This window comes from Siphateles boraxobius, unplaced genomic scaffold (genome assembly GCF_051911475.1).
Source record: "Siphateles boraxobius isolate OS27281-9 unplaced genomic scaffold, OSU_SipBor_1 6, whole genome shotgun sequence".
Classification (NCBI taxonomy): Eukaryota; Metazoa; Chordata; class Actinopteri; order Cypriniformes; family Leuciscidae; genus Siphateles; species Siphateles boraxobius.
The window spans coordinates 34,919,698-34,941,346 of record NW_027509186.1 but is presented as its reverse complement, the minus strand read 5'-3'; the positions used below and the strand labels follow the sequence as shown (position 1 = coordinate 34,941,346).

General features: G+C 37.1%; 1 protein-coding gene across 1 annotated transcript; it reads left to right on the top strand.

The window, feature by feature from the left end:
• The first annotated feature begins 847 nt into the window (after window positions 1-847).
• Window positions 848-15,926, top strand: LOC143715721 (E3 ubiquitin/ISG15 ligase TRIM25-like). The gene is made up of 7 exons (XM_077207468.1): window positions 848-882; window positions 7,852-8,459; window positions 8,603-8,698; window positions 9,073-9,306; window positions 9,882-10,035; window positions 10,140-10,199; window positions 15,394-15,926. Exons 2-7 carry the CDS (start codon window positions 7,902-7,904, stop codon window positions 15,924-15,926), a joined length of 1,635 nt encoding a protein of 544 aa, XP_077063583.1. The 5' UTR covers window positions 848-882; window positions 7,852-7,901.
• The last annotated feature ends 5,723 nt before the right edge of the window (window positions 15,927-21,649 follow it).

Below are 21,649 nucleotides of genomic sequence, written 5' to 3'. Positions count from 1 at the left end.
AGTTGCTCCCCTCCAGTTTAAATCACGAACACAAGGCGTTCCTTTGGTTACAGGCATTTATTCGGACATTCACATCGTCAAGCATGCCGTGAGTACTAGACAAAATAAAATACAAAAATCATAAAATGAGTCTAATAAAACACAAAGCATTCTCATAGAGAATAATCATTAAACAAGTCTTTCACACACACAAAATAACTTACAAAACCATCCCTTTGCCGGCTAGAAGCTGATAAGCTTGCAGATAAGTAGCTTACTTTACATTCAGATGGACGATGTTATCACGTTATTATCACGTGAAACTCGGCTAATATATTAGCTGTAGTTAGCCTATCCAATAATATAAATATAAACTCATAGTAAACCTTAAAATAACTTTGCATACCTCATTGGCCGCATTAACTCAAGGGGAGTAAAAGGAACCGTCCAGCTTGATCTTCTTTACTTAATAAATCCTTATAACAGCTCTAAACAGCAGCGGAGCATTAGAAAAACAGCAGCATTAGAAATTAGCATCACTAATGCTAACAGAGTACCGCTAATAATGACCCAACCCCACTGTGACAAGAATATTAGTTCCGCTATATTATATGTTGCATTTATCTTTATACATACTTTGTTGTTACGTGTATATTCTTAAATATATTCAGCTTACCAAATAAAATGTGAATTTTAAACAGAAATTATTTTAATATTAAATTGACATTATGAACTGAACTTAACCTGTATAACCAGCTGATGACAGCTACAAGGAAGTATTTGAATTCAAGAGAAATTAAACTTGTTTTTTCTCCTCTACACAAGTGATTCAACCTCTGTAGCTAATAGATCAACACTGCTGTGCTTTAACGCAACTCATATTTGAGTTGTATTTCTGTCCAGGTAAGGACTTCATAATATCCAATAATTATTACTTTATCATGTTGTCTGCTTTTAAAAAGAAATAGCGTGTAAATATGTATTTGTGTGTGTGTATTTGTGTACAGAGTTTCTAATCCTGTAACTTGTAACAGGCCTGATGAAACAAAATTTTGCTTTGTACTTCATTGCTAAACAATTATTTTTGTATTTTGCTGTCTAATGAAATCATAAGTGAGCTACTATTGAATTGAAATACTCGAATACATACCTCAAAACTATACTTTTTGCTCTTTACGATTTCGAAGATTTTTTAAAAATACAAACCTATTTCTGTGGTGATTGACTAAGACTTTTCTGGATAAGTAAGTTAAACTCTATTGATAGATACAACAGCATTTACAGCCTGCAGTTGATCAGCAGAGAACAGACTTTATTTCCCCTCAGTTAAAAAATGTTAAACATTGTGATTAAAATTGTGATTAGGCTTCTCTCAAACTATTTCTTTATACTCGGACTTTGTAAAATCTTGTCAGTATCCATACTTTCTTTTTTGTTTGTTTGTTTGTTTGTTTGTTTGTTAAAATTGTAAACTTGTAAGTTTAATAGTAGGCTACCAGTTCAATAATGTACACCAGTCGATTATATAGGGAAAATAAACATTTTCTTTCTCTCATTATCTCACACAGAACACACGCCCATTTTTTGTTTACGTGCTGAAAACCAGGAAGTATTTGAATTTAAAAGAAATGAAACTTATTTTTGGATTGTGTTGTCTAATAAAAACTCGATTACATGCTGAAGTATGCTACAAAATTATAATTTTTACTCTTTACAATTTCAGTGATTGTGCAAGAGAATGGGGCCAGTCTCTGAATGGTAAAATATTAGCATTATGGCTAAATTAGGCTAATGTTCATAGCAAATGCTAACAAACTATCAACATACTAAAACCTGTGTTTAAGCGAAATTAAGCGAAAAACAGAGATTTCAAGTCTCCCTCTACAATTACAAATGATTCTGTCTCAACAGGTGCACCTGTGGGCACTGCAGCTCACTGTCCCTGGTAGAGAATGTGTGTTTATAGGGAGATACCCACGGTATAGCTATGAAATATGACAAGACCAAGAGTGTTAAAGGGTAACTAAACCCCTGGTCAGAGCCTGACTCCACCCACTGGCAATATTTGAAAAATGCTGGAAAAGTGGGCAGAGCCCAGCAGAGATAGAGGGGACGAACCAAGGGCGGGGCTGAGCGGGGGGGCGTACACCTGAGACCCGCAGTGACAGCTGCTGTCACACTCGCTAAAATGGAGAGCGACTGGAGTGACGCAAGTAGCTTTGCAACAGGGCGGTCATTTGAAGTCGAGGACTTTTCTCCCCCACCTTCACCTGAACTGGAGGATGTTGAATTGTCTGTGGACACAGGGCCAGAGCCATATCAATTCGAGCCGCTGGCTCAAACTGTGGACTTAACTCCCGCATCGCGATCGGCATCCGATTATTCTTATATTCAGTCATTTTGAGGTAATTTTTTCCAGGATTATTATTACTATTACGTTCAGTATATTTTGCAGCTATGTGAAAAAAATATCCAGCAAATCGCGCAGGCGCGTTTGTCGACACCAGAGGGTTAACTTTAGTCTAATAGGAAGGAACATAAAATGTGATTAAAATATGCTCACTCACATCATGACGCCGCTGCGGTGGTGGAGTCCATGCAGGAAGAGCAGCGTTTGGCAGCGCGAGCTGTGTGGAGAAGCCCATTTCCACCTCCACTGGGTTGGAGAAGCAATCCCGCGTAAAATGCAGTTTGCTCACTCGAGCGATAGGCGATAATTAACTACCTAAGCTACACAAAATAATCTAAATAACTATAAATGCTATGCTAACTAGATGCTAATATACGCTATCCTGATCGTTTTCAATACTCGTAATTCCAACTCCTGACTCGCTACAGTAGTTTTGACGGAACCAGATGCTTTTATACCAGGGGCTGCCAAGGGCGTGGTGAGCTCGCACCAAGGGCGTCAAGTCAAGTCAAGTCATCCTCATTTATATAGCGCTTTTAACAATGTAGATTGTTTCAAAGCAGCTTTACAGAGATAAACATAGAATTTAAGGTAACAGAGATTGGTTTGGTTTTATAGTGGTTCTTGAATAATGTTTTTTCCAGCTAAAGTTAGTTTTGATTGATTCACTTCTGTCTAAATGATCATTTGTTATTAAATTAGGGGCCGCTAAGACGACACCGTTCTCTCTAAACAGACTTTAAACGTGAACCTGTGATAGACGCTGATGGCGTTCACATGCGCATTAAGAATTGATTCTATAGTTATGTGCGTTTGAATATATGTGCGCAGGTTTGTAATTCCTTACAAACCATGCCTAAACAAACTACTTGTCATGTCTATAAATTTTGATGCAGAATTTTATTTTATTTTATCACTTCGGGTAGGTACATACAGTACCGAAAAATTCCACAACGGAATTTTTCTATTATCTGTAGAGTGGTATAGGGATCCTCCATAGGGAGAGGCTAGTTGGCACTTCAGCCCAGCACAGACCCATTGTCATCGGGTCCAGGCGAAGGTCCTTCGTCAGATCTGGAAACGGCCTGGATCCGGCAGGCTGCGGGAAAACCTTATGCCATTCTTCTTATGATGTAACGAGTACATCAGGATTTAAGGGAAGTGTTCCCAGTTCCGGCTGACCTAATCTATGCAGCCTAATATTGAATTATAGAAGTCGATAATGTATTATGTGAATGCTAGGTCAAAGAGATGTGTTTTTAGTCTAGCTTTGAACTGACAGACTGTGTCTGCTTCCCGGACAATGTTAGGAAGATTGTTTCAAAGTTTTGGTGCTAAATAGGAAAAGGATCTCACGCCAGCAGTTGATTTTGATATTCTAGGTATTATCAACTGGCCGGAACTTTGAGATCGCAATAGACGTGAAGGACTATAATGCGTTAAGAGCTCCCTCAAGTACTGCGGAGCTAAACCATTTAGTGCTTTGTAAGTAATCAGCAATATTTTAAAATTTATACGATGTTTAATAGGGAGCCAATGCAGTGTTGACAGAACCGGGCTAATATGGTCATATTTCCTGGTTCTGGTAAGAACTCGAGCTGCTGCATTTTGAACTAGCTGTAGTTTGTTTATTAAGCGTTCAGGGCAACCACCCAGCAGAGCATTACAATAATCTAGCCTTGATGTCATGAAAGCATTAACTAGTTGTTCCGCATTTGTCAATGAGAGCATATGACGTAATTTAGATATATTTTTAAGATGGAAAAATGCGGTTTTACAGACACTAGACACGTGACTTTCAAATGAAAGATTGGTATCAAAGAGCACACCCAGGTTCCTAAAAGACGACGAAGACTTAACAGGGCAGCCATCAAGTGTTAGACAGTATTCTAGGTTATTACGTGTGGAAGTTTTTTGTCCAATAATTAGAATCTCTGTTTATTCAGAATTTAGTAGCAGGAAATTACTAGTCATCCAATTTTTTATATCAACTATGCATTCCGATAATTTTGTGAATTGGTGAGTTTCGTTAGGTTTTGAAGAAATATAGAGCTGAGTATCATCAGCATAACAGTGAAAGCGAATTCCATGTTTCCTAATGATATCTCCTAAAGGTAGCATGTACAGAGTGAACAGCAGTGGTCCTAGAACGGAGCCTTGTGGTACGCCATACAGAACTAGTGATCGATAAGACATCTCTTCATTTACTGCTACAAACTGATAGCGGTCAGATAAATATGATTTAAACCATGCTAATGCAATTCCACTAATGCCAACATAGTTTTCTGGTCTATTTAAGAGAATGTGGTGGTCAATGGTGTCAAATGCAGCACTAAGATCAAGTAACACTAATAGAGAGATACAACCACGATCGGATGATAAGAGCAAATCATTTGTGACTCTAATGAGAGCCGTCTCAGTGCTATGGTGCGGTCTAAATCCTGACAGAAAATCCCCGCAGATACCATTCCTTTCTAAAAGGAACACAGTTGTGAGGATACTGCTTTTTCTAATATCTTTGATAGAAAAGGTAGATTTGAGATCGGCCTGTAATTGACTAATTCTGTAGGATCAAGTTGGGTTTTTTTAACAAGCGGTTTAATCATAGCCAGCTTAAAGGGTTTTGGTACGTATCCTAGAGACAAAGAAAAATTAATGATGTTAAGAAGAGGATCTATGACTTCTGGAAGCATCTCTTTCAGTAGCTTAGTCTGTATAGGGTCTAACATACATGTTGTCGATTTAGATGAATTAACGAGTTTGCAAAATTCTTCCTCTCCTATAGCAACAATTGAATCAAATTTTACCTCAGGGAGACTACAATGCACTCCCTGATGTGATACTGTACTAGACGGTTGCATAGTTATAATTTTGTCCCTAATATTATCAATCTTATAAGTGAAGAAGTTCATAAAGTCATTACTGCTGTGTTTCTTGGAAACTTCTGGGCTTGAAGCTTTCTTTTTCGTTAGTGTAGCCACTTTTTCAAATAAATACCTAGGATTATGTTTATTTTCTTCTAATAGGGTTGAAAAATAAGCAGATCTAGCAGCTTTTAAAGCCTCTCTGTAAGCAATCGAGCTCTCCTTCCATGAAATCCGAAATACCTCTAGTTTTGTTTTCTTCCAGTTGCGCTCCGTTTTTCTGGCTGCTCTCTTAAGGGCCCGGGTGTGCTCGTTGTACCACGGCGTTGTACTACTGTCTTTAATCTTCTTTAAGCGCAACGGAGCAACTGTGTCTAAAGTGCTGGAAAGGAGAGAGTTAAAAGTTTCTGTTGCAATATCAAGTTCTGCTAAGCTATCTGGGATGCTGAGATGATGAAACTGATTAGGAAGATTATTGATAAAGCAATCTTTAGTTGCAGAATTGATAGGTCTAACATACTTGTAACACGGAGTTGGCTTTGCAGCCTTGGCTAAATGTAATTTACATGAGACTAGATAATGATCTGAGATATCGCCGCTCTGCTGCAGAATTTCAACGGCATCAACATTGATTCCATGTGAAAATATTAGATCTAGAGTATGATTACGACAATGAGTAGGTCCTGACACGTGTTGTCTAACTCCAATAGAGTTAAGAATGTCTTTAAATGCCAATCCCAATGCATCTCTTCCATTATCTACATGTATATTAAAATCACCAACAATTAGGACTTTATCTGCAGTCAATACTAATTCTGATAGAAAGTCAGCAAATTCTTTGATAAAATCTTTATGGTGCCCTGGTGGCCTGTATACAGTTGCCAGCAGAATTCTCAAACGTGATTTATCGTTTACATTATATATTTTTACATTAAGCACCAACACTTCAAAAGAAGTATATTTAAAACTAGATTTCATAGTGGTTTTGAAAATATTACTATAAATTACAGCAACACCTCCCCCTTTGCCTTTCAGGCGAGGTTCATGTTTATAACAGTAATCATGGGGGGTGGACTCATTTAAAGTAATGTAATCGTCTGGTTTTAGCCAGGTTTCTGTCATACACAGCACATCTAGGTTATAATCTGAAATCATATCATTAACTATGAGCGATTTTGAAGTAAGGGATCGAATATTCAGCAACCCAAGCTTTATCGTTTGCTCATCTGTATTATATCTGTTTTTTATTTGTTGAACATCAATTACATTTTTAACCTTAGATGGGTTTGGACGTTTTTTGGATTTCCAAATTCGGGGAACAGACACAGTCTCTATATGATGATATCTAGGTGAAAGAGGCTCTATGTGATGGGATTTATCTGACCTTGGTAACGCGAGGCCGCTAGCAGACGGTCGGTTTAGCCAGTTTGTCTGCTTCCTGATCTGAGCCCCAGATTGTCATGTTTTATCTCTAAGACTATGAGCCAAATTACTAGAGAGAAGAGCAGCACCATCCCAGGAGGGATGAATACCATCTCTTTTCAACAGGTCAGGTTTGCCCCAAAAACTTTTCCAATTGTCTATGAATTCTATATTATTTTGCGGACACCACTTAGACAGCCAGCCATTGAGTGATGACAATCTGCTAACTATCTCATCACTCCTTCGAACAGGAAGGGGGCCAGAGCAAATTACAGTGCCTGACATCGTACTTGCGAGTTCAAGCACCTCTTTAATAATAATTTTGGTGATCTCCGACTGGCGGAGTCGAACATCATTAGTGCCGACGTGAATAACAATCTTAGAGAATTTACGATTAGCATTAGCCAGCACTTTTAAATTTGCTTTGATTTCAGGCGCTCTGGCTCCCGGCAAACATGTGACTATGTTGGCTGGTGTCTCTATTTTCAGGTTCCGTGTGATCGAATCACCAATTACCAGGGCACAATCAACAGAATTCTCAGTGGGTGTTTCACTGAGCGGGGCAAATCGATTTTGTTATGGTAATCGGAACGGAAGAGTGGTTTTTTGATCCTTGCTGCACAGGCAATAATTCAGCCGGAACCGAATCATGTAAATAGTTCACTATGCTAGGCGCATCCAAAATAGTATCTAAAGCTCTTGCACACTTACTATCCTCAATTAAAGTTTGGATCCGTGTCTCTAATTCTGAAATCTTCTCCGTCAGCCTGACTGTCTCCTTGCATTTATCACATATAAACCCTATATTGCCGACGGTACTCTGGCGTGACAGAGTACCGTCACAGAGTACCCCTACGTCACAGAGTACCCCTACTTCAGGAGCTTTTTGTTTAACCTGAAGAGGGCAGCACTCAGACGTTTAACACCATATATTTGAAAATTGAAACACTTTATACCCAAATGTCACAAAATGTACTTGAATCAATGAACAGCATTTATGGAGGCTCCATTCTTACAGATCATTAACTAAAAAAAAGTTGTTTTAGTGCTTAGATACTCTTTAAGCTTCTCTCAAACAACTTTTTTGGTTAGATACTTGGACTGTGTAAAATCTTGACAGTATCCATACTTTCACCCAAGCATTTGACACATTTTTTGCTTTTCTTGGCAAAACAGCCTTTATTACAGAGTCTGAGAATCTGTTCATCTTTGAACACGGCAAAGAAATGTCTGAATCTGCAGCGAGTCAGTATGTGGATCAGTTCAGCTGTCCAGTCTGTTTGGATCCTCTGAAGGAGCCGGTGACGATTCCCTGTGGACACAGTTACTGTATGAGCTGTATTACTGACTGCTGGGGCCAGAAGGAGCAGGGGCCGCCGTACCGCTGTCCCCAATGCAGAGAGAGCTTCAGTCAGAGACCTCTACTGAAGAAGAACACTCTGATAGCTGAGATGATGGAGACGCTGCAGAAGACGTCCCTACAAACGGCTGCTGTGGAGTGTGATGTTTGCACTACAGAGAAGAACAGAGCTGTAAAGTCCTGTCTGCAGTGCTTGGCCTCCTTCTGTCAAACTCACCTGCATTCTCACTATCAATCTCCTGCGTTTATGAAGCACAAACTAGTCGAAGCTTCCAGACACATTCAGGAGAACATCTGTCTCAGTCATGGGAAACCTCTGGAGATTTACTGTCAGGATGATCATCAGTGTATTTGTTGTTTGTGTACTGACAATCATAAAGGACACAGTGTGGTGTCTGTGGATTCAGAATGGACTAGTAAAAAGGTAATATCAACAACCTGCATAAACTATTTTAATATTATTATTATTATATTTCATTTTATTGGCTGTAATTTCGATTAACCTTGTTACACACCTTTACCATATTTTGTCTATTTTTGCTTATTTTTTTATGTTAACATCCTCAGAAAGAGTTAAAGGAGAAAAGGGTGTCGTGTCAGAAGTTTATCCAGGAGCGAGAGAGAGGTCAGCAGGAACTCAGTGAAGCTCTGAAGCATCTTAAAGTATGTTTCTTTATGTGTTCTTTAGTTTTAAAGTTTTTTTGACACACAGAAGTTAATATTTTGAATTTAATAAATGTAGATGTGACCAATAGCTGTTTAGTGTTTAGCTCCAAATATTGATTAAAAAATATGCTATAAAAGTGACATACAATTCATGGTGTTCTTATTGAAACTTTGGTATTTTTTTAAAGCTTGACAGCCACTAATTTACTGTCTACTGTATACTGTGCATTGTTTGGAACAGATACAGTTTAATTTGACTGCTTGTACATTTAGAGAATTTGACAAAAAGAAAACGAAATTCCATTATTTTGACTATTGCACCAACTTTAGTCACAACAATCTCCATGATCAGATCTTTGTGTCTCCATCAGAGTTCAGCTCTAGAGAGCATGGAGGACATTGAGAAGGTCTTCACTGAGCTCATCTGCTCTCTTGAGAAGAAACGCTCTGAGATTAAAGAGCAGATCAGAGCTCAGGAGAAGACTGAGATAGATCGAGCAGAGGAACTTCTCAAACATCTGGATCAAGAGCTGACAGAACTCAGAAAAACACAAGCAGAGATTGACAAACTTCTGATTACTGATGATCAGATCCAGTGTCTGAAGGTAATAGGGCTGTAGCTATTGATTATTTTAGTATCGAGTATTCTACAGATTATGCCATCGATTAATCGAGTAATCCAGATCCACTATTTTAATTCTTCAAATAAGGTGACCTGTTTGAGTAGTAATTCAATACTTTCGACTGTTTCATTAGGATCAAATAAAATAATGTGAATTTAAGTGATCAACTGTATCTGCAACAAAGTTCAAGCAAGGAGGCAGACGTTAAACACAATTTTAATCATAAAATAAACAAACAACAAAAAGAAAGGAGCTGAAGCAGCCGACTGCGGCGTAATAAGCATAATAAAAACGGCAAAGTAAAATGTCCTGCGGCTTTCGGCCCCGCTCTGCTTCATACCACTGTAACATTAATAAAATTAATACATCCGCTCATCCATGAACATGATTTCTGCCAGAATCAGGACTCCCATCAGATTCACGGCTGTGGAGGTGAAGACGACAACTCCCATGATTCCACACTCTTTCACACTTTTATTATTGTTTTGAATAAGCGACCTCTAGTGGCGAAACTTGCATACTGTGCCTTTAAGTCTGAATTATTATTCTCATTTCAGAGCTGTCAGTCTGTGTGTGTTTTACCCACATTTGAAGACGTTCCCAGCTTCATTCAACAAACTCATCTGTCTTTTAAAGACATTTCAATCTCAACATTCAGAGAGGTTTTGGAGGACGTCTGTCATCAGCAAACAGCCAAAATATCACAAGAAGGTCTGAATGCTTATTTTCCTTGGAATATAAAACGTGTCATTCATACTATGTATGATTACACCTAAATATTGACTTTATAGCTGAGTTTCTTCTTGTCTTTTTAGTGTCAAATGTTCATGTTGCACAGACTCCAGAACCAAAGACTCCAAATACATTTTGGCAATGTAAGTTGAGCTGTTTTTTGAACACAAATACTATACATATTAATTGGTGAATATCAGTTAAAAGTGCATAGTTAAAATAAAGAATATAATATTACTGTACCGTTCTCCTTGCATGTACAGATTCAATTTAACAGCCAGCCAAACTCCATCCATAAAGTACAGATGAGTCAGGATTCATCTTAGTCTTTGGCGTTTAATAAGATGCCAGGTACATTATGAATTAGGAGTAAAATTGTAAATAACAGCAAATAAACAATAATCAGAACAATAATACTGTAAAGGCCTAAGCCTCGGCATAGATGGCATGGTGTTCTCAACGCGTAGCAGAAAAATCCTGAGTCCAAACATTAGCTCTCTTTGGGTGGTGTTCCCTTGTATTATTTAGGTAAAAAAGAATAAATTTATATCAAATGGTACTTCCTCCAGTGCTAAGGTATAAAGTGCTATGATGTGCAGACAGGAGATTCAGCAATCCATACATAAGACAAAAAACATCAAAACAAACAATAAACATAGAACATTTACAAAATATCCAAAGCATAAAAACTTCTAAGAAAGATCATGACAATGTGCCTCCACACATCCACCCCCACCCACCTGCCCGCCCACCTGCCTAAAATACATAAAGTGCCATGCATAGCAAAGAGTGTCATCTCCTGCTATTTTTATTTATTAATTCTATGTCTGCGGGTACAAAAATATTCCTATATCGTTTGGTTCTCCACCTAGGGACCACAAACCGACATCCAGAGCGGAGGAGCTGAAACTCAGCATGTAAAGGATGGGAACAGTCTCCAATAATAAAACTCGCCTTATGGTGTATAGCTGATTGGAATAAAGACCTACAAGGTTGGGTTGAGATTCACCTATAATCTTACTAGCCCACCTAACAATTTGGTTCAAATAATTTATTTTCTTCAAAGACAAATTACCAATCCAAGATACAAGGGAGAATGACAAGACTGATTCAATAAAGGCCTGGTAGAAAAGTGTCATCATAGATTTATCAATGTGAAATCTGGACAGCTTTCTGAGGCAAAACAGAGGCTGATTTCCCTTTTTACATACAGACTCACAGTTCTTTTCAAAAGTCAATTTAGAGTCTATGACTGTCCCAAGATATTTCTGTCAGGTCCATTAAGTCAAGAACACACATGACAATAAAAATTATTAGGAAATTTGTATTGAATAAATTGCAATTCAAGTTGATAATTAAAATTTGGCGGTATGGCTCTGTTCAGGGAGTCCTCTGACCTTTCATGAGCACCATGAAATAGCAGAGAGTCAGAGGACAGCAGCAGCATTAGGGAACGCTCACAGTTTAGCACTGGGAGAGCAGAACTATTCCCCATATGAACAGAGCAGCAACGATGACAGAATAGCAAATGCCACGTTATACACGACAAGGAGGAGCTGGGGAGGTGGTGGGTTGCAGAGAGCGAGCAGCAAGCAGTTAGGAGCGAACTGAATCTGTTTAAATAGGGCGCCCTGATTTGAGCGTAATCATTAGCAGCGAGGGGAGATGAACAGCTGATGCGCTGATGCAGCTCAGCTGAGCAGATCGCTGATGAGACGATGTTGTTGGCCAATAGCGTTAGCAGCATCTTGACTACTTGGCCTGCCAGAACTGACGCTGACGCTCAATTTGTAGCTTTTTACACAATCCACCGCCTGGTCTTTAATGATCGTAGTGTCATAACGTGAAGCACCGTTTCTAAAATCTATAATCATGTCTTTTGTTTTTGCTATGTTTAACTCCAAATAAGATTTGTCACACCAGGTGACAAACTCTTCAATAATAGGACCATGACCGCACTCACCGTCACTTAGCAGACTCACAATAACTGTGTCATCAGCAAATTTCAATACAGTCTTATTTGCATACCTGCTTTGGCACATGTTAGTGTACAAAATATAAAATAAGGGTGAGAGAACACAGCCCTGGGTTGAGCCGGTAGATGTACATAGTAAATTTGACAAAATGCCATTTACTTTCATCCTCTGTGATCTGTTTGTCAAAAAAATCCAATATCCAACCCACCAAATTTTGCTCAGATCAAAATGCTCTTTTAGTCTCGTGGCTAAAATGTGAGGTTGGATAGTATTAAAAGCTGAGGAAAAATCAATAAACAACAGTCTAGCATGAGTCTTTCTCCCTTCTAAGTGCTTAAACAAAAGATTAAGTAGAGTAATTGTAGCATCCTCAACTCCTCTATGTGCCCTATAAGCAAACTGCATAGGGTCTAGAGCTTGCTCAGTTTGCCTCACAATCTCCGTCTTCACAAGCTTTTCAGAAGATTTCATTACAAGAGAAGTGAGGGCAACTGGCCTGAGATTATTTAAAACCTTGGGACTATTATTTTTAAGGACCGGGATATTAACAGCCTGCTTCCACAGGCTAGGTACATGTTGTAGGTATAAAGACATATTAAAAATATCATAAAAGATAGAACTTAATTGTCCTGCACAGTATTTCAGTAGTTTGCCACAAATATTGTCTGGACCAGGACTCTTATTTAACTCTCTGATCCAGGATGAAATGATGATTATCTTTAAATTTACATCTTAATTCATCAACTTCATCCTTAAAATCAAACTGATCAAATCTCAAATAAAAATTATTAAGAGCATAGGCAAGCTCACTATTTTAACTAAACTTAACTTAATTTAACTGCTTTAGACATCCAAGGTTTATTATTAGGAAAAACCTTAATCTTTTTGGAAGTAATAATCATACTCTCACAAAAAGTAAAATAAGAGCAGACTACATCAGTGAGTTCATCAATGTCCTTACAAGAGTCTTTAAACATCTCCCAATCGGTGGAGTCAAAGCAGCCCTGAAGGCAAGCAATAGATTATTCAGATCAGATTTTAACCTCTTTGGTCTGAATTTCTCTTCTAAGGACATATTTATATGTAGGGAGAAGCAGTACACAATTGTGGTCAGCAGAACCTAAAGCATGCAAGGGTACTGATTTATGCTCCCTTGACAGTCCCATAACAGAGGTCCAACGTCTTATTCTGCCTGGTTGGACAAGTTACATATTGATAAAAATTTGTCAGAGACTTTTTTAGAGACGCATGATTAAAATCTCCAAGAATAAGATTGGGCGCTTCGGGTGAGATGTTCTGAAGTTTTTGCACCACATCAAATAAAATACTAGTTGCCGTACCATGATTTGCTTTAGGATGAATGTACACAATTGTTATGAAAATTTCCAGGAATTCACGAGGCAGATAGAATGGACGGAGCGATACCGATAACAGTTCAACATCAGGCATACAGAGTGTTTCTCTATAGTCGCAGAGCTACAGTAGCGCTTGTTGACTTTTTTTTTTTGCCCCTATGCGACCTGTATCTGATCTTTTCATGACAGTCTGAACGACACAGATCTGATCTTTTCAAATGCGACCCAGGCCACTTGGGTATGTGGTCCAAATCCGATACGTATCCGATCTTTTGAAATGCGACTTCAATCTGAACGGCCAGGTCACATGTATCCGACCCCCACGTCATTGATATGTGACAAACGTCATAATTCTATGTTGAAGTAGGCGGGAATGAGAAGATAAACAACAACTATGGCGGACGATGCTGAGACCAGTCAATGGAAGGGAAGCGAGGTTTCTGATTTAATTAATATTTGGGGGGACAGCTCTATTCAGACCATGTTTAGCTACTTCCGCAAACAACAAGTGACGTCGTTGACCGTTGAGTACTCTTCTGCGCATGCGGGTCACTTCTGGGTCATTTCACGTTCACGTTGACACAGGAGATCACAAAAGGTCGCATTTAATTCGAAATGTGAACGGCCTTGCAAAAAAATCTGATTTTTTCAGAAAATCGGAATTCAGCATTAAGCCCCTGCAGTGTGAACGAGGCCATAGACACACGCCACCTCCACGTGATTTAGGCTACCTGTTGCGCCTGCTTTCCGATCCAGACGAAATGGAGTACGAATCCATCAATAAACAGACTTGCTGTCCAAGTCTTGCTCGATAAGCCAAGACTCTGTAAATGCCATGACGCAACTGTCTCTATATCCCGAAGGAAACGAACATTCCCTTGTAGCTCATCAAGTTTATTCCCTAAGGACTGAACATTTCCCATAACCAAAGAAGGCAGGGGAATACTTCCTTAGTCGCAGTCTGAATGCTCCTTTTTTCCCATGCTTCCTTTTCTTAGCTTTACTTGAGTTATCTCCAGTCGCAGGTTTAATATATTCCCTTCGATGAATGCAATCGGGATACTGAAGATCCAACTGTAAATCCAGTGATTCAATTCTGCATATTCCATTGTAACAGTTGATCTCTGGTATATTGTATCAGAGTATTGTAGCCTATATTGTATTGTCGAGCTGTTGGTAAAGTGGGTGCTCAAGGCTACGGTAAGCGTGTGTTCCCCGCCATCCACACATTTTCCTAACTGATTGCCACACCTGTAAATATACGTAACGTGTCACACCCAGTGCAACACTCCCACCAAGTGGCTAGAATAAGTAATAGCAATGTTTACGTATCCAGAAAAGGTGAATGTATAAATGGCTACTACAAATACAATGACTTAAGAACATTCATGTAGTTCTGAAACTCTTATCTGAAAATACCCCAAATGAAATCAGTGTCATCAATTTACTTAAATGGAATTATCAGATAACAAAGAAAATAGCAACACATACAGATATTGACTCATATAGTGAAGTTATCACATTAAAGTAGAATGGAATCAACACATTGAATGCTATATCAAAGAAAGGCTAATAGCTAAAGGCTATCACAAAAATAACACAAATAAAGTTATAACAAATATATGCAAAATATATATAAATCAAGCATTATGTAATGAATAATTAACTTACAGATGATGCTTTTACAAATGCAAAACTATGGATGGCATCCAAAGATCGAGGAGAAGCTGACTGCATGAAATGTGATCACTTATATTTCTGGAGAACTACCACAGGGGGCGCCATAACTAAAACAACTATACAAAACAATACAAGTGACAAGTAAACTGAGGCAGAACAAATACATTTTAATAATTCTGTGTGTGTGTGTGTGTGTGTGTTTGTGTGTGTGTGTGTGTGTGTGTGTGTGTGTGTGTGTGTGTGTGTGTGTGTGTGTGTGTGTGTGTGTGTGTGTGTGTGTGTGTGTGTGTGTGTGTGTGTGTGTGTGTGTGTGTCTCTCTCCTCAGATTTCTGTGAACTGCAGCTGGATCTAAACACAGCGCATAAAAACATCAAACTCTCTGAAGAGAACAGAAAAATATCATTTTCAGATAAAGTCCAGCAATATCCTGATCACCCAGAGCGATTTGATGTGTTTCATTACGTCTTGTCTAGAGAGGGTTTGTGCGGTCGCTGTTACTGGGAGGTCGAGTGCAGAGGGAACGTTTGGATTGTATCAGTTTGTTACAAAGGAATTGGTCGTAAAGGAAACAGTGATGGCTGTAAACTTGGCTACAACAAAAAATCCTGGAGATTGTTCCGCTCTCAAGAGAATGTCTATTTCATACATAATAATAAGCAAGTCTCAATTCCCTCTGTCTGCTCCTCTAGAACTATAGGAGTGTATCTGGATCACAGAGCAGGAACTCTGTCCTTCTACAGCGTCTCTGACACAATGACTCTCCTTCACAGAGTCCAGACCACTTTCACTGAACCCTTATACCCTGCGTTTCTAGCTGGAAAATGTTCATTTGTCAGGATCATAAAGAGCAGAATTTAAAATACAATTTATCAGAAAACCATGGGCGGCGCTATAGGGAGGGGTTAGCAGGGTCTTCAGCACCCCCAAGAAAGACCAAAGCACCCCGATAGCACCCCCGAAAATTATTTCTGGAAGCAATTATATTCAGGCTGTATTCCACATGGTGGAACCGCATGGTGAAAAAAAAAAACTTGTTATTTCGAGATATTAAGTCATTATATCAACATAATATCTCGTTATTTCGACATAATATCTTGTTATTTCGACATCTCGTTATTTCGACATAAGTCGTTATTTCGACATAAGTCGTTATTTCGACATAAGTCGTTATTTCGACATAAGTCGGAATTTAGACATAAGTCGGTATTTCGACATAATATCTGTTATTTCGACATAATAACTTGTTATTTCGACATAATAAGGGGACATTCTAATCTGCATTAGGCCACATTAAGTGTTCTTATAATGGTTTTCTATGGGAGGAAAATGCTTAACGTGTAATTAAATATGTTGCGTTCTTATTCTGGGCTCATCTGATTTTTTGTACATTGTATAGCCTACTTTGTTATGATTTTAGTATCATAATGATTAATAAATACACGCACAATTATCCGTAAACTTGATTAAAGGGGTGGTAAAACAAATTTTTTCGAAGGCTTGATTGTGTTTGTGGGGTGCACTGTAACATGTGTTCATGCTTAGTTTGTAAAAAATTGCATTATTTTTCATATATTTTACCTTTATTCTACACTGCTCTGTCCCTCCTTGTAAAAACGGTCTGATGGTTTCCGGGTTTTATGAATCCAGTCCCTCAAAAATACGCAATGGGCTCAGATTGGTTAGCTGGCCCAGTGTGTTGTGATTCGCCAACCGACTAGTGCATGTTTTTCGGAAAAACTACCTTTACCGGTAGTTTGTGCTTTGGTGTATTATAAACAATGGCGTCAATAAAACCATACCAATTTGAGCATTAACAATTTAACATACATTTGACATGTAAAAGAGTACAAAAAAATTAATTACTGGATAATAATCATTAGACCACAAAAAATAAGCTTCATAAACAAGAATTTCATATAATCGTTCTAACAAAGTATACTACAGTCCTCAAAGGGATTTTTTTGAGTAAAGACTGCGGATCTATAGCGGTCGTTACTGACTGTATGGCACGTTACTTTTGTATTTTTAGAACGATTGTATCCAAATATCTGTCGCCAGAACTATTAACCCAAACCGGACACTAAACATTGGCTTTACTACAGTAGCCAAATCAAACACAGAACCATGTTTAGCATGCCTGTAGATAAACAAGCATGTAGATAAACATAAAAGCTCTTATCAAAGAATAATTTACGCTAATTCCAAGTTCGCTGTTGAGATTAAAAAAAAGTTTGTAACGTTAGGTGTTTGTCGGATAACGTTAAGTATGAATGAGCATTTAACAAACCAGCAGAGCCAAACAGCGTTGTCATTTGTTTACTTCCTTGCTACAACGTACAATTAACAATACGAACTATTATAGAATTATTATTTATTATAGAATTATTAGTCTTCCCTTCCTCTCTCTTCCTATATAAATAACAATTCAGAAAATATTATGTATAAATATTTATAAAATTTTCTTTAAAATAGAAATGGTCTGGGTCGGGCGTCTATTCTAAGTGCTGTTGGTGGGTGCAACTGGCATATGTTGTTGGCATAATCATTACAGACTCAGTGGTTGGACTGACAGCCCCTTCCCTTTCACTGCCTCTGGCCAAATCCCTCCCTCATGTTAAATAATTGTATTGAATTGATACCTGGGTTGGATGTGGTGTCTCTGGCTGGGGAGCTAACCAGTGCACACCTTGATCCAAGCCATGGAAGGAAGGAGAAAAAAAGAAAAAAGACTGTTGTTTGTGCTCACTGGCTGTGGATCAGCCCCCTGACCTAGAGTTTAGAGCAGGTACGGTGATATTATTGACTGACCTAAATGTATTATTATTATTATTAGTACTATTATCACTATTGTTGTAGAGATTGCTAGAGCTAATGCTCCTATTGTTGTCATGCATATTATCATTGTGAATATTATGATTGATCACCACTAATATTAATATATTGCTGTTGTTGTTGTGATTGTTGGGGTGATTATTACCTTCATTAGAACTATACTGATACTACCGGATTACCCATATCTATACTTGCGTCACAGAAAGGATCTCGTGTGCCTACATACACCACTTTGTCGATGACTGTGTTGGGCTGTTTTGTATCTCGTTGTTTTTGTTTTGTTTTTGTGCTTTTTCTCTCTTCTGTATTGTATATGTGTGTCACTGATTTCTTACCTTGTATGTGTTACTGTTTTGTTAATTTGCAATAAAAAACAAAAACAAAAACAAAAAAACAATACGAACTATTACAGGACAACACATAGACGAAAAATAAATCATACTTGCAGGTTGTGGGCCGTAAACAACAGCTTCTGTTCTTAAAGTTGGAGGGGCCGAGTTAAAAATAAATTTTAACCATTGATCCCTTTGCTGTAGTACTTAGAAATTGATTTCTTTAAAAGCAAATATCCTTTTGCTTTAAACTTTAAACGCTGTAACTTTGCCGATGTTGTTTATGCTCAAACAGCAACATTACACACTAGCTAAAGTTAGAAAAAGTGAAATCATGTTTTATCACCCCTTTAAATGAATGTGCAGCAATTTGTACAAATAGAGTCTGTAGGCCTACTATATGTTGTAGCCATTAAATAAGCGCTTTTAGTTTCATATTTGTTCAAATATAGTGGGGGTTTTTTTCATCTATGTTTATTATGAAAAGTGAACAGCATGAGTAAGATAGGATGCACAATATATTGGGAGACATGGAGGGTCAGACATGATTTTGACCACTTCATTAAGTTTTGTTTTGTAGAAAGCCTTTCTTTAAAGTGAATTTCGTTTTGTATAAATTGTATCTTAATTTGAATCAATTTTTCATCAACCAATTGCCTGGATTTAATAAATAAGAAGCAAATATAGCAGACAGTATAATCATGACATGGAGGCACCGGCGCGGTCACTTACATTGCACGTGAAGTGGAGCGCATCTCATCATAAATAAACCGAAACTCAGCGTATGCCTCACAGATATGAGAAATATAGAAGGCTTGAAATGTCTTTAAATTAACAATTTAAGACGAAAAGAAATAGGCTACTGTCTGATTATGCAATCCATTATGTGCATTTCTGTGCGTTCACTACAGAGATGGTGATCGACAACTTCATCTTTGCAGCCCACACTGACACAGAAAACACTAGTTTATTAATAAAAATCAATGCACGCTTGTCACCGGATTTACAAATGCACAACTTGCTTGTTGCACGCACACATATGTCGAAATAACGAGATATTATGTTGAAATAACATTATTAATAATAATAAATAGTTGATTGAATGCTGAATGTTGTGCTTGTTCACTTTAATAAAATTAAAACTTTAATTGTGATAATTAAAATAATTGAATATTAAATATTGAGTGGCCAATTTTGCTCATTTATTAATAGTATATATATATATATATATATATATATATATATATATATATATATATATATATATATATATATATAATTGCTCAGCTCCCCCTGTCAATGATCTAGCACCCCCTCAGCACCTGCCTTAAAAATTCTCTGGTGCCGCCCCTGCAGAAAACTACATTTAAAACGACATGATTGTATTTAAAAGTTAAATTTACTTGTAAAACATTAAATAAAAAATGTAATTCTGAATATGTAAAACAGTTTACTTAAATCAAATTGTATTTCAATATTTGATAAAACACACGTGGAAAATCAATACTGAAAATTCCTTCATATCAACACTACATTGAGCCGTATTTCTTTACAACTGGAGGACTGAGTTGACTTCAGGATGCAGTATGACTGATTTTGCTTGATTTTTATTGTTTCATAAGTAAGCAGACGGTATTGGCAGAAACAGCTGTGAAACCATTTTAAATTTTTTAAAATAAACCTAATTTTTCTTTCAGTACATAGTAAAAATGTTTGTTTCAGATTTATCTTTATATGCCTCTTTTCTTCAGTTTGGTGTATAATTAATGTTGTAATATTGATCAAATAAAGAGAAAATAAAAATGAAATGGTGCGTTAATAACATTCTGGTGATCTTTTAATGAAGATGTGGCTGTTTTATAATATATTTTGGTTCCAGAATTAATGATCTATTTAAGATTATGTGTGATTATTATTTTTCTCCACAGCATCTGAATGAAATCCTGCTGTTCTTATAATCAAGAAGCATCACTTATTAAAACAAAAAATTATTTCTGAAAGATTTGATGCCAATGACATTGTACAACAAATATGAAATCATAAATCATTTAATCATTTTACACACAGATTTCTGGAAGTGTGTTAGAAGCAGTTAAAACAAAGAAACACATTTTCTTTATGTTATTACAATCCATTCAACTAGTCTGATTATTGGTGTCGAGAGATACGGTAAATTTTAAGAAAAGTACAAAGAGAGCATTAAAACTGCAAAGTCATGGCTTCACAAAAACATGTTTGTGGATTCGAGAGAAACGAAACCTATTTCCCTTCTACACTAACCTCTACTTGAGGATTCACACACTTACGGTTTTCCAATCTTAGACTCTTAAGCATTTGCCAATTTAAATCCAGAGAGCAACTTTTTTTGGCGGGGCATTGTAAAATATGAATATAACACCTTACAACAGTCTTAGAGTGGATGTCTGTAAATACTGTTTGAAACCTTTTCAAAGAGGCAGAGTTTTTAACATAGACCTTCTGCCAGTACATTGTAGAAATGTTTGTTTCAGATTTATCTTTAGATTTCTGCTTTCTTCAGTTTGGTGTGTAATTAATGTTGTAATTTTGATTAGATAAAGATAAAATAAAATGAAATGGTGCGTTTTGTGTTAATGGCATTCTAGTGATCTTTTGATGAAAATGTGGCAGTTTTAGGAACTATTTTGTCTCCAGAATTCATGATCAATGTGAGATTGTGTTTGATTATTATTTTTCTCCACAGCATCTGAATGAAAATCTGCTGTTCTTATAACAAAGAAGCATGACTTGTTAAAACAAATGATTTCTGAAAGGTTGGATGCCAATGACATTGTACAACAAACATGAAATAATTTAATCATTTTACACACAGATTTCTGGAAGTGTGTTAGAAGCAGTTAAAACAAAGAATTATTTTAAACCATTATTACATAAATTATTACAAACCATTCAACTAGTCTGATTATTGGGGTCGAGAGACACGGTATGATGTTATGCAAAGTACAAAGAGTAGAACATTAAAACTGCAAAGTCATGGCTTCACATAAACAAGTTTGTGGTTTCGAGAGAAATGAAAACTATTTCCCTGCTACAGTAACCTCTACTTGTGGATTGACACTCTTCCAGTTTGGTTAAAGCTGTAAAAGAGGGAATATTTTAATATTTGTTATTCTGTCAAATCAGGTAAAAACGTCATAGAGTCATTGACTAATGGTTTTAAGTCTTCTTGCTTGCATAGTAAAAGAACATTCAATTATTACTGTATGAGTTTGATAAGAGTTCCATGTTAATTTGGATGTCTTATGTTTATTCTTTTGGTTACGGGTTAAGAGTTTATGATTCCTTCATATTAATACACAAAACTAAGCATTTTGTATATTTTTATACATGCTCTTTCATTAATGATTTACATGTGTATTTATGTAGGCTACTCCAGAA

Coding starts and splice junctions, on each gene's coding strand:
- LOC143715721 (XM_077207468.1), top strand. CDS start 7,902: ATGTCTGAATCTGCAGCGAGTCAGTATGTGGATCAGTTCAGCTGTCCA. Junction 9,307..9,881: donor ATCAGATCCAGTGTCTGAAG/GTAATAGGGCTG, acceptor TTCTCATTTCAG/AGCTGTCAGTCTGTGTGTGT. Junction 10,036..10,139: donor AGCCAAAATATCACAAGAAG/GTCTGAATGCTT, acceptor TTGTCTTTTTAG/TGTCAAATGTTCATGTTGCA.